General features: G+C 36.8%; 2 protein-coding genes across 2 annotated transcripts; both read right to left on the reverse strand.

Annotated features, from left to right (window-relative positions):
• Positions 1 to 164: 164 nt before the first annotated feature.
• On the reverse strand, positions 165 to 3,312 carry LOC133862246 (uncharacterized). Its single transcript, XM_062298019.1, has 3 exons — positions 2,864 to 3,312; positions 2,049 to 2,393; positions 165 to 693 (listed from the first exon to the last, which is right to left on the reverse strand). Exons 1-3 carry the CDS (start codon positions 3,149 to 3,151, stop codon positions 223 to 225), a joined length of 1,104 nt encoding a protein of 367 aa, XP_062154003.1. The 5' UTR covers positions 3,152 to 3,312; the 3' UTR covers positions 165 to 222.
• Positions 3,313 to 7,954: 4,642 nt separating this feature from the next.
• LOC133862579 (probable polyol transporter 6) lies at positions 7,955 to 9,949 on the reverse strand. The gene is made up of 3 exons (XM_062298418.1): positions 9,850 to 9,949; positions 9,095 to 9,622; positions 7,955 to 8,823 (listed from the first exon to the last, which is right to left on the reverse strand). Exons 1-3 carry the CDS (start codon positions 9,947 to 9,949, stop codon positions 7,955 to 7,957), a joined length of 1,497 nt encoding a protein of 498 aa, XP_062154402.1.
• Positions 9,950 to 14,488: the final 4,539 nt, after the last annotated feature.

Here is a 14,488-nt window from a genome sequence, read left to right on the forward strand (position 1 = left end):
ATCTTAAAAGTTGAAGTGGATAGAAAATTATTGATTTCCATTTTTTTTTTTATTAAAAAAAAAAAAGTCTTTCCAATTTGTTTGTAATAAAAGAAGCATTGCTTCCCAATTTGCTGGTATTTACACTTTTTTTTTTTTTTTTTTCATTTATTTCTCCTCAATTACAAAATCCATTATTTAAGGCTATAAATGTTCTCAACTATATCTTATTTGTTTTCTTTATCAGCAGTCAGCAGGAGGCAGAAAGCTCTCCATTGTCAAACCCCATATGTTGAAATCCACCTCTTCGATTTTCCACGTCTCTTCCAGCTCCCTCTTGTGGTTAGCGGACTGCTCCCCATATCTGAAAACCGTGACGTGGGTCTTGCCGCTGTGCGCAATATTTACACCATCAACGTATTTATAATCCTCCATCACCGACTCTGTGCTCGTCTCCCAGAACACGTCCTCGCCCCCTTTGGTTTTCATCCTGAGCAGCCTCGAGTCCTCGAACTGAATCAGGAGGCCGGAGCGTTGGCTGAAGTAGCCCCATATTGTGTGGTGGATTATATCATAGTTTGGACCGCTTTGGGCCTCGCGAACTGCTGGGCTCGTCTCTAGCTTCAGTATGAAGCAATCCTCATCATTTATGAGTCTCTCTCCAATGCACATTGCGTCTATAAATAAGTTGGCTGTGGCCCTTGGGTCCAATCCCTGCCAATCAAAACTCTAACAATGTTATTGCTATATATATAACTCACCACGGTAAAACTGATCGCTCGATTTGTAGGTAATTTTTTACAATTGTGAGAGACCCCAATAGGTCTTATTCGGGGAGTTGCCTAAGAAAACGGATCTAAATTTTTGACAATTTTTTGTTCATATTTATAGCAATTAAGCAACAAATGTGGGGAAGTCTTTATGGAGCCTACCTGATTGAGCAAGAAGGCGGAGAACCGAAGACTTGTTTGAACAGGTGGGTTCTATAAAGATTTTTTTAACAATCCAAACATCAAAATTGTTGCGAATCTCTGACTTGCCTAAGCACCTGTTTGGATATGTGAGCCTTAAGTGGATCCCATCAAGGCCTCTCACAATTATAGGGAATTCTGATTCGGGGTAAGCTTGCTCATATATATATATATATATATATTGGACTTAATTTCCCCATAGATTTGTCTTTGTAACCAAGTAATTTCCTACTCTTTTCCTCTAACAGGGACAAATTTTGGGTTTTATCTGAGTCGAGGGGGGATGGTTGTACGTTCTCCCCCCCCCCCCCCCCCCCCCCCCAAATGTGCTATCCCCCCCCCCAAATGTGCTATTTGATAGGGAAGAGTATAATAAGAGTATACATGGTGAGAGACATATAATTTTCATTATAAGTCACTTATTAGTTGACGTGTCCGTGCATATATATGGCATATATATACTTCATATTCCACTAAACAATTAAATTTTACTAACCCCAAGCATTTTTCATACAATAAATACTAAGTCCTTTCTTTGCTATTCTTTCAATGTAATGATTTCTTATTCTTCTTCTCTTCTTTTATTTTGAGGAAACTACACTTAGCTTTCTCAATTTACCATCTCATTTGCAATGCTCTCAATTTTTCAATTAGGCTAATGTGACATACCAAATCTGTCATTGGGAAAAATTAAAGAATTCCAGATTTTATCTTTTATTTTTTTTTTAAAATTCTAACTCACGGTGTTGTCATGCATGGTTCACCAAACCCACGGCGGTGCCATGCATGGATTAGCTTTCTTTTTTTAAAAAGACTTACATTATTTATTTATTTTTTGTTGTCATTAACCAAATTAAAGAATTGCATATATAGTAGACTGAAGAGGGCAAGCATAGTTCGGTAGTTCCCCTTTATTATTATTATTATTATGATTTTTCCTTCTTTTTTTTTTTTTTAAAAAAAAATGATTTTTCCTTCAAGAGATATAGATATATATAGTTCTTTAGATAATTTATGCTAGCTAGAAGTTGTCATTTGGCAATCTATACATATCACACTAAACATGCAAGGTCCTAGAAGAAGATAACATAGATATACCTGTAGAAAACGGCGCAAGGGTCTGGGTGGACCTTTTGAAATGGGCGTCTGTTGATTAGAGGAATGCCGCCATGAAACCTTTCCATTGCTTCCACAGCTCACCTTGCAGCCGGACACAACAAGCTCCAAGCACCACAAGTCTGGATTCTTTTGCCAGAGCACAAATCCGCCAACCTCCTGGGTGCACTTTTTCACCTCTATACTCTCGTACTTCCCTTGGTGAAAATCCGATGCTCTAGTCTTCACCTGCCCGGTCACACACATGCTTCCCACTGAGTTCAATGCCGGTTGCCCTCCCGTTGCTGCCGTGTACTGTTGAACAATATATTTAGCCGTTGAAGCTTCCTGTAAGAAATGAGAATTAATTATAGGTTGGCCTCCCGTTGCTGCTGATCGATATATATGGATTCCAAGCAATTTTGATACTCCAATTATTAGTAATTAGGACAATAAATATGAGCTGTCTGAGCATATAATATTTGGCAGCTCGTCCGCTTATTCAGACAAGTAAACGTCATAAGAACTCTCACACATATACGGCTTGAATTGTTAGCAAATAGATACCAAATTGCCGGTGATCCGGATTTAGAAAAGAAGGGAAACGGCATGGAAATCAACCACGATATATGGGTTTTTCCATATGGTTTATTAGAAAAGTAGTTACATTTAAAGAAAAAACAACTCCGATCCATGCCAGCCAGCCATCCTTTTAGAGGATTACATATCATCCTCGTAAATCAATAGGAAAAAGTGTTCACAGAATGATGCAGAAAAAGATAGAAAAAACCAAGAAATTAAGATAGATAAACTCTTACAATAGAACAATCTTTGACAGGACGGTGGATCGAGTGTCCCAGTTGGACCTGAAGGGGGATTAGTGGGGATCCAACAAGGTAAAGCAGGAAACGTAGCTCGTTAAAGCGTCCGGCGATGACCGGCGACGACCATTTGTCGGAAGTTTGAGCTCTCATCCATGTGAGCATGTTTTGCCACCGTAATGTTACATTAGTCCCCATGCTTGTGAACATTTCTTCTGGTATAGGGACCTCAAGAACCGTCTCGAGGCCATCTTCTCGATCAATATTCGGACAAAGTCTCCTCATGTAAGTCTCTGAGAGAGAGAGAGAAGTTGAAAGAATGAGTTGGTAGGAGAGGCAAGAAGGGGGCAAGAGAAAAAGAGAGAGAGGGTTAGAATCAAAGGCTTAAACGTACGTACGCCTTAGTTTCTCATTCCCTCAAGCCTCAGCTCGATCCCTGAGGGAAAAAGAGGGGCCACGAGGGAAAATGGGAATGAGAGGGTGGTGTGGGTGCGAATTTGCCTTAATTAAGGCTTGATCTCCTTTCTTGGAGGTGTCGTGTGGGCAAAATCAATCCAAGAATTTGATTCGTCCACTGGGCAACTGATTCTTTGTCATTCTCGCCATATCGCCTTTGTCATTCGGTACTTGGGTCTTTTTTCTTTGTTTTTTTTCCCTAACAATTTAATAATCGCCTTTTATTATTATTATAAGTGACACATGTCACACAGTGATGGGTGCTAATGTGACAAATTAATGAATTCAGTCCTCATCCAAAAAAAGAAGAAGAGGGATCTGGTCAATTCTTCTAATATCAGGGACCTTTTTAGTCAAAACTGAAAGAAAAGATAATGCTATAAAAATATAAAAGAAAAGCGAAATAAATAAAATAAGAACAAAGATTTTATATGGTTCGGTCTATGATCTATGTACGTCCACATGATAAAGCCCAAAAGGCTATATTATGCTCTTATTTCTCTTGGTGATTTCATAATACATGATGCTCCTATTTATAGGAGAGTTTGGATAGATAAGTATAGTAATCAAATCACATTATCATCAAAATTGATTACAATCAAATCAATCAGATTTGATTACCTTCAAATATGATTTATAGGAGATAACAATATAATTACGTACAATAAATCTCTTAAATCAAATCCCTAATATATTCTAACAAAAATTCCAAAATACATGGACCAATTTTGCATTTATCCTGAAATTTCAATTGGTAAGAATAATGCTAGAAACCATACGTTTATCACATACAGCTGATGTGGCGTTGTCAATCTGACCTTATATATACATATATGGGTTCTTTGCTCGAGTCTTCCGTCTTCTTGCTTGAGTGAGAGTGCGCTCGTGAGAAGTTTGTAGCTTCGGGGGGGGGGGGGGGGGGGGCCTCACACCTCCCTCCTCCCGGTTGGTGTTCACCCTTGGCTCCTTTTGAGCTAAGGGCTCTTTTGGTTCCCCCTGGCTTGTTCTAGTGGGGCTAAATGTTGTCCTAGTCATTAGGGCTGTGGAATTTTTGTTCCTTCCAGTTAGATCCGGTAAAGGTTGTTGTCCTCCTAGCTGTTGGGGCTATGGAGTTTGTTTATTTGTTTTTTTTTTTTTTTTTGCAGAAGCATTTCGTTTGAGTCGTCTATGGGGAGTGACCATTCGTGTTTTTCTGGCCACTTTTCAAGCTAGATCTACGTTGCTACGCCGGAAATCTTGTGACACGTCCCTTTCAAAGTTGCTCGCCATCAGTTTCCGTTTTCGCCGCTGCAACTTTCGGCCATGTCGGACCTCTACGCTCGGAGTGTGGCTTACACGCGCTGATGATGGGGCCTGCGTGTGAGGGCCACGCTCCACTTTTTTCAGCCTGGTTGTTGGTGCTTTCGGGATGGCCGGTGTTCAACAGCAAAAGGGGAGTCCCAGGGGCGGCGCGTGTGAGTCACGCGTCGACACTAGGATGTTGTCTTCTCTGTGCCGGTTCTGAACTTGTGTTTCTGCTTGTGTTTTTTACAGTTTGACTTTGTAATTTTCAGACAATATGGGGATCTGTTTGATGGCTTGGATGCTAGATCTGCTTCTCTTTTATCTGTAATGATTGTGCTTCATTGTCAAGAGAGGCTTAATGTCTGCTCCTTGTAATGTTTGTTTATTATTTGGATAGCTGTAGATTTTGTATATTCTTGATCTTGGTCACAGTCTACTGTTGGTAGCTGCTTTAAGTCTGGATTTTCCTGACTTAATGGGTAGAGATTCTTCATCTCTAGTCACTGTGATAGCCTACGGGCAATGATTTAGCCTTCTGTGCTGATGTATGTGATCTATGGTCATTTGTAATTCCTCTTAGACTTATTTTCATATATATATATATATTAAAAAAAAATGGGTGATTGACACTGTTACGTCAGCAGAGTGAGATAGTGGTAGAATAAAAGTGTGGTTTCTAGCATTATTCGATGAATGCTTAGCCCATCAAGATGGATCAAGCTCAATTCTAGTTATATGTTCCTTTAGTTTAATTTACGTACAAGCCCAATTAAGGGAATTAAATTCATGGTCCACGCTTTTTTACTATATCTAACAATAGGACAAGAATTTCTTACAAACCAATTTGTAGGAAATTTCATACAACCCATATATAAGATTGATATGTATCATTTGGCATGTGAGAAGCACATGCTGTTTTAATAGCATGTGATTCTCACGTGCTTTTTTAATGAGTAATGCTACACATCATCCCTTTGTCCTCCTTTTGTCACCCCAAAATTGATGTGGCTCTTAAAATCACCATTGGATCAAAATCCAAGAGTGATATATCAAAAATTCAATGGTGATTTTAAGTAGGGGTGTGCATGGGGCGGGGTGGGGCGGGTTTCCGCCTTTTTTGGCCCCGCCCCGCACCTTTGCGGGTTGGAAATTTTCAACCCGCAAACCGCACTTGATAAAGACTAACCGTGCGGGGCGGATCACTGCGGGGTGGGTTCGCGCAGGGCGGGGATTGCGGGTATTGCGGGGCGGGGCGGGTATTTTGAGTGGTATTTACGTAATTTTGATTTTATTTTGTAAAAAAAAAAAAATTCAAAAAAATACTGGTTTTGTAAATAAAAAATTAAATTCATATTTCCATTCAAGAACATTTTCTATGGAATTAGTCTTTTAAACTAAAAGCCCTATTAATTATAAGATAAAATTCTAAGAAACATGATTTCTATTTTCTCCCATCAACAAAGCATAATTGAATAAATGTAAAGAATAAAAAGTTATAATATTTCATTATTCCATTTAATCAATTTTCTTGTCTTTTTCAGAAGTAATGAAAAGATTATTTCAAATAACAATACAATAAAAAAGTGTACACTTTAACATCCCATGAAATTGAACCATAAAAATTGTATTTCTCACACAATGAAATGAGCTAGTGGACCCCTTATTTATTTATTTTTTCTTTTTTTCTCCTTTGTGCGGTGTGGGGCGGGGCGGGGCGGGGACCCGCATTTTTTAAAAGGCTAAACCCGCACCCCGCCCCGCCCCGCAAAATTTCTCAAATTAAGACCCTAACCCGCAAAAAAACTTGAAAACCCGGTCCTCTGCGGGGCAGGGTGGGGCGGGTGCTGCGGGGCGGGGCGGGGATTGCGGGTTTTGCACACCCCTAATTTTAAGAGTCACATCAATTTTGAGGTGACAAAAGGAGGACAAGGGGATGATGTGTAGCATTACTCTTTTTTAATAGCACTAATAAAAAAACGTGCTTCTTACATGTTTAAAGGACACATGTCATTTTTATATGTAGGTTGTATGAAATTTCATACAAATCAGTTTGTAAGAAATTTATATCTATATCCTTAACAATATATGGTGTTGCATCATTTAAATTTTTTAAAATAACACCTGATAATATATATATATATATATATATATATATATATACCAATAATACCATTAAATTTGTAAAAGTTAATATGAGTAGTAAACTAATCCAGACCGATGGGCATGATTTATAGCTCGATCTGATTGATTAATTTTCTATATCAGGGCCCAACCAATTTTGTGATTTATTTTTATTTGCTTTTTAATAGGCTGGCCAGACTCCACTGGTCGAAGGGCTGAAGCCCAAAAGTGTGCCGAGGAAAGGCGGTCAAGTGGTCTATGGACCATTCCAGGTGGGGCTGTTTTTAATGGTGAGAAATGCTATTTTGTATTATTTCATTTTTTTTTATCTTTGTTTTTTGAAAAGCAATAATTAAATTTTTATGACCTAGGACATAGGTGAAGGTCTAGGTCCTACAGATTGAATAGTTAATTTTAAGAAAATGAGGATAAAAATAAAGATAAGAGAATACCAAATAGCTATTTATAAAAACTTTCCGCGAATACAACTCCCTCATTTTAGAAGGTCGGAGATGCTCGTACTGAGACCTATGTTATCAATGATCCGAACTAGCTTGTTTGCTTATTGAAATTTTGCTAGCATTTTTTCTGACATCCACTTACATTTGCCAGCTGCTTTGAAAATTTCTCACAATGCAAATTTTAGAGTATATTGTTTAGCTAAATAGGTGGTTTCTTACCTTGTGTTTTGAAAGCATTTATGATTGGTCTCCTATTCTTTCTTCCACCCGAATCAAGTACGAGAAAAACCCCATCTGTAACCATTTTTTCCTTGGCTGAATAGGAAAAAAAGAAGAAGAAGAAGAAGAAGAAGCTAGCTAGCTACCAAAGTCTATAGGAAGAAATATTAAAATATTAATTAGATGATTAAATTTATAATTTAAATTTTCAAAAATAACCGGTAATTTAATAGAAAGGATGTAGCGGGCTATACGAAAAAAATAATAATAAAAAAAAAAAGTGCACAAAATAAAAATCCATGTGACTGTAACGATTCATTAGTCATCTTAGGAAAATGAAAATCTCACTTCTTTCATGAACAAAGTCTGTTGCAAGGTGTCGCAAAACATGCACCTAATTAGCAGCGAACTACACCAACGTACTTCCTCCACGCATTTGAGGGTACGTTTCTGCACAAACGGCCTCTTATAGAAAGCAATGGGATATCATATACTAGCTTGATTGGGATCTCACAAAGCTCTCTATATATGAATGGTTTGTGTACATCTATTGATAATATTGATTGCGTATGGGCTGAGCTTCTATTCCAACATCTTTCTTCGTTTTGCCAAAGAGCATCTCAATCTCTTCCAAAGACTTCCCCTTGGTCTCCGGCAAGAAGAAATAGAAGAACACCAAAGACAACACGCCAAAGCCAGCAAACATGAAGGCGGCCCCTCCGATTGTAATTGCTTTGTAAATTGGAATGAAAGAAAAGGAAACCGAGGCATTCATGACACGATTCACAGCCACCCCAATGCCAACGCCGAGCGCCCTCACCCTGAGGGGGAATATCTCGGAGAGATACACCCACGCGATAGGCCCAATTCCCATAGAAAAGAAAGCAACAAATGTATAGACAGAAACAATGCTGAGGATCAGCGCCCACATCAGCTTCTCTTTTGAGTGCTCCACCATGGTAAGGGCAAAACCTAGCACTGCTAGGGCTATAACCATACCCATTGTGCCTATCATTAATAGCGGCTTCCTTCCAACTTTGTCGAGAAGAAATGTAGCCACAAATATAAACAGAGTCTTCGTAAGGCCTACCCCAACAGTTGCAAGCAAGAGCTTTCCCTTGTCGTGGACTCCAGCTGCCTTGAAGATTCTTGGACTGTACAACACAATCGCCTCAATGCCCGTTGCATGGTCAAAGAAATGAAGTCCGATTGCTGCGAATAAAATCCAGCGGACAGCAGGTGTAGGCCTTATCAACAGCTCTTTCCAAGCCCCTCCGCCCTGAGCCTCTTTGGAAAGCTTGACAACATTGTCTGTGCAGTTTTCATCGATCCCAACTGCACTTTTGATGTCCTGGAACCGCATCTCGGCTTCTTCTTTACTACTGGATATTTTCATCAACATTTTCTTTGCTTCACCTGTTAGAAAAAATAGTGATATAATGATTTGTCATAGTATCCGATGCTCTTAATTTATTTATTTTTCATTTCAATTAAATATTTCACTCGCACCTCGAGTATATTTTAAAGTTCAAAAATTCAAGTCAAGTCGAACACTATCACCGAAGACTGTCACCTAAACTGTTGCTAGTATTTGTAATTATTTTCATACATGAGGGAAATTAAGTTGGAATATAAAGTAAATGATTAATTAAATTCATCAATCTCATAAGTAGAGATTTAACATTACCTAGACGGCCTTTCATTGCAAGCCACCTGGGAGACTCTGGCATTTTCATGATGCCTATAGCCAAGGCAAGCGAAGGGATTGCTGCAACACCAAGCATCAGCCTCCATCCAAGCTTCAAAGTCAATTTGGCGAAGAAGTAGTTTGAGATATAGCCAAGTAAGATGCCAAAGCTGATGGCCATGTCCGGCAGGGAGGTGAGGAGGCCGCGGGATTTAGGAGGCGAAATCTCCGCAGTGTAAACAGGTGCAATCATAAGTGCAAATCCCACGCCAATCCCAGCAATGCACCTTCCGGTTAGTAGTACCGGATAGGTCGGGGAATACCCCATCAGAACCGAGCCAACCATGAAAACATTGGCGGCTAAAACAATTGTATAACGACGACCAATGTAATCTGAAATTCTCCCGGCTATTAGGGAACCCACCAAGGCGCATAGGTTTAGGATTCCGGCGAGGACTCCCACTTGGATGTCGTTGATTTTGAGATCTTCTTCTATGAATAACATGGCACCACTCATAACACCAGTATCTGAATATCCAAGAAGGAGAATAATTAATATTTCAATATTAATCTATAATAAATAATATGGACAAATATTAAAGAAAACGTGATTATATTGTCGTTGCATGTGATGATGGAAAACTTTGGTTTTGATTAAAAGACATCATAGTTGTGGTCCGACCACTAGAGAGAAGTAGTCTGATGAGCAGTACTGAATATATATTAGCATCAATCAGCAGCGAGAGAGAACTCACCATAACCAAATATTATGGAGATCATAGAGATAACTATGGTACAGGAAAGAGCATACTTGTTCAACTTTTCTCCATTACCCTTCCCCACTATCTCCCCCATTGAAGCTGGTCGGATAGGCAAATGAATAAAGAGAGAGGGTTGGAATGAAAATATTGGAGGCCTTTGTCCTGGCAAAGAAATTAAAAGGGAATATATATGAGGGGGAATGGCAATTTCCAAAGGCTCTCCCTCTTTATAGCTGTAGCTAGTATGGGAAAACTATAGCTGGATTTGGTTGCCTATATATATATATATTTGTATTCATCCATTTGTCACAAGTCGTTCGATCTTTCCATTCATCCAGTCTGGATTGAATTGCTTACTTAGCTTAGGATTTATTAGAATTCATATGTAGGTTATTCTATCCACTAGATTTCTTCAAATCTTAACTAATGTTGGTTTGTAATTCAATGGATGAGATTTTACCATATTAACGGTTATTATTTTCAAAAGATACTTGTTACATGTATATCTCTCATACGTATTTTCTGCTTTAAAAAATCAATCAGATCCAATAATTAATTTTTTTTTTTTTAAAAAAGATTTACTGAAAATATAGAGATATAAAAATATGTTTCTCTTTTCAAAATATGAATAAATATAGGCTACAGCACCGGTTGATATAATAAATAAGATTGAGTTGCTAAAAATATCTACTAAATATAATTATCCGAAAAATCTAAATCTAACTTGGAGGCTCCAAATTACGTTGAGGCCAGGGACAAAAATTCCAACCTGATCTCCAAGTGAATTGGCGGCTTGGACTTTTGTTTCCACGATCTTATCCACTGTGCAACTCCCTCCTATTTTTTTGGATCTTAAACTTTTGAGATAAGTGATGATTTAATTTGAATTGACCGTAAAAAAAAAGATATGTAATACATTTACAACTTCTATACAACTCTAACAATTTTTTTTTTCAAACTAATCATTGTATCTATTTTTCTATATGTGTGTCTTAAATATCTAATGGTTAATTTTCAAAAAAGTTATTAAAATTGTACAAAAGTTACATAAAAATTGTAAACTTATCATATCTCATATAAATTAAAGATGTACCTGTTAGATATTGTCTCCATATATGGCCTATATGCCACATATACAGTGTTTATTATATTTATTATAAATATAATATACGGTATTACGGTTAGGTAATTTAATTAATTTAGATTACCGTAATGGAATCGTTTAATTGATTTAAAATTAATTAATAATATTGTTTCCTTGATGGGAGGAACAATACGGTACTTACCATATTTGAGGGTCCCTGACCAATCCTATAAATTAATAGCTTGTGTACACCATCAGTACGACAATACAGTCATAGGCAAAAGCTAGAAGATCCCTCAGATAATTTTATTTTTGTTCTTCAGATAAATCGTGGAAAGGCTTGAGCAAATATGGCTAGAGGTAAGCCTGAATCCTGTCTTATTCGTTTTCCGCTGCGCATGTTAGTTTAAGTAATATGTTGATTATTTCTAACATGTGGTATCAGAGCAACCTCTATGCTATTTTGCTCAGCATTGAGTTTTTTATTGAATTCATAATTTCTGTGAACATAGTTCGTTGTTTATTGTTCATGTACAGTCGTTTACACATTGTTTTGTGAACATAGTTTTCTTTTAATCATATTTACTGTTCACATATGGTTGACAAAACATTTGGGTTTAAGGGTATTTTCCATTTGTTTATACCGTCCGTTTTTGTGAAAAACTGCATCTGTGCCTAAAGAGATTTTTTTTTTTTTTTTTTGTATCTATACACTTGCACACTGTAAAACATGATTTGTCGTGAAACAGTAGGGAGGAAATTGCTTGTGAAAATACTGAAAAGCATGATATTCATTGGTTATTACACTGCAAAACTCACAAGGTTTTGCTGTGATACTCGCGAATTCACCGTAAAACCCATCTTGTAACCATTGCCTGTTTTCCTCCCCCTTTCTCTTCCCCGATAGGCAGTAGGCGCCAGCCCGTAATGGCCGGCGTAGTCCGTGTAAGGAGGAGAGGCCGCTGAAGCGGACTCTCCCCGTCACCGAAACTGGCGACCCTTACGGGCCGCCAGATTTCTGAGTAAACGGGGACCTAGAAGGGGTCGCCGTTGCTGCTGAGCAGCGGCTTCGTGGCCGCTGCATAAGGTAGGCTGCTGGCAGATGGGGAAGAAGAAGGAGGAAGAGGCGGCGGCTGCTGCAATTTTATCAGCTAGGGTTTTCAATTTTCGGGTCAAGGGGATAAGGCATCAGGGTAGGGTTTCAACCCATCAGGAAATTCAGGTCGGGTCAGCATATATGTAATTTCAGGTCGGGTATCGGGCTGACCCGAGCCAGAAGAAACCCATTCTTTTTTCTTTTTTCTTTTTTTTTTAAAAAAAAAAAGAGAAGGAGGCCTATTTAAGTGGGCTAACCCGGTTTGGGCTAGCCCTATACATTGACCCATAAGCCTGGCTCAGTTAAGTGGGTTTGACCCAGCCCTATAAAGAGACCCATCAGCCCAATACAGTAGTAGCCCATTCAAGAAAATAAAAGGAATGGCTTATATGGGGTTAGAACTTGGAACCTTCATGTCCATAAAGTGCCAAGCTTCAAACCATTCAGCTATGCATGGTTTTATGTTTTCTTATTAAAGTTTTATTTCCTTTATTATTTACAGTACTGTGTATTAAAATTATTGTTTCTTTAATACATGAATTGAGAAATATATTTTAATTGTTGAATTTATATTGTTTAAATATAAATTACTTGATGCCTAGACCTAAGAATAATTAACAATACCATATACGTTGGTGTATTTACAGTAATATCGAAGAATACAATGTCTAGAAAAGTTCTGGTTAGGAAAGTCTTGGGATTTAAGTGTGTCCAAGTGACCCCCCTCACTTTCCTGGGAACTCACCTGGTTGCACTTTGAAAAATGCTGTTTACCCCATTTAGGTATTGGTTTGTTATATTCCTGGGGCTATTTAGTGGGCATCTATAAAGTTGTTAGATGTTAATGAAGTCGCAATTATCATTATGATTTTGGGAGAGCCACAGCATCTCAATTTTTAATGATAATTACATCAGAATTACACATATGAACATCATAAAGAATTTTGTTAGATGTTCATAAATTGCAGATTGATTATTATGATTTTGGGAGAGCTACATCTTCTCAATTTTATAATAATTGCATAAAGATCATACACATGAACTTCATATAGAAAAATTAACATCGTTTTGTAATTAATTCATAAATTTAATTACTTATCTCCACATGGAAGTTTTTATTTTTATGACTTAATTGGAATAAGATAACAAATTTAGTATTGAAAGTAAAATTTCTCTCGGTTGCTCACAGGTACGAAGAATTTTATTTATCAATATTTAAATTTTTTGGTCTTATTGATAAAGAGTAAATTTCATGCATGATGCAACATTCACCCACATGTAGGTTGAAATTTACTATTTAAATTGGCATTGGCTAATTTAAAATAAAGCTAACATCGTCTTATAATTAATTCATAAATTTAATTACCTATCCCCACAGGGAAGTTTTTATTTTTATGACTTAATTAGAATAAGATACAAATTTAGTATTGAAAGTAAAATTTCTCTCGGTTGCCCACAAGTACGGAGAATTTTATTTATTAATATTTAAATTTATTAGTCTTATTAATAAAGAGTAAATTTCATACGTAATGCAACCTTTGCCCACAGGTAGGTTGAAATTTACTATTTAAATTGGCATTAGCTAATTTAAAATAAAGTTAATTCATAGCATTAAAGTGTTTATTTTCTTGGTTTTTGCAGCTATTCATATTACTCTACTTTGGTAGTTTTATATTCCAATACCTTATGGTAATATTGAAAAAGATTAATATACTTTTTCATTTGAGTATTTCTAATTCCATTATGGGAATGAAGGATATTGTAGTTTAGCTTAAGTCCTTAAAGATTGAGATTTTTTAAGTCATTATTGGTCTATTTCAATTTTTGAATTCTCTCTTCTAAGTGTAGAATTTTGTCTTGTAACACACATAAGGATAAATGGTTAGTAAATAAACTTCTAACCATGTGTGTTCAAGGATATGAGAGAATTCATAAAGTGTTCACATGATTACTCATGTCAAAGGAATGACCAATAAATGCAATCATGTCCAACACTTAAAGCATGAGAATAAGGTGCCAATAAAGTATTATGGCAATCAAGATACCTATTTCTCATGCAATAAGAAAAATTAAGAACATATAAAGAAAGATTGCATGAAGTAAAAGAAATGACTTAAAATAAAGATAATCTCGTATATCTAGTATGTCGTGAATCTCTTGTAGTGACTCATTCAAATATGTTGTGGATTGATTATGGTTTAACAATCCACATTGTCAACACAAATGCAGATATTTTTAAAGTGAATAACACGTGTTTATAATTTGAGGTTGTTGGGATCTATAGGTTAATTTTGAGATTCAGTTATATTTTTTATCTCAAAAATTATTTATATTCCATAATCTTTTAGAAATTTATTTTCTAGTTTGGTTTGTTAAAAAAAAAAATTCAATTTTATTTTAAACTTGAAATTTTTCTTATTTTTTGGGTGGAATATTGGTTGGGGTTTATTTAA

The sequence above is a fragment of the Alnus glutinosa genome, chromosome 3 (genome assembly GCF_958979055.1).
Source record: "Alnus glutinosa chromosome 3, dhAlnGlut1.1, whole genome shotgun sequence".
NCBI classification, from domain to species: Eukaryota; Viridiplantae; Streptophyta; class Magnoliopsida; order Fagales; family Betulaceae; genus Alnus; species Alnus glutinosa.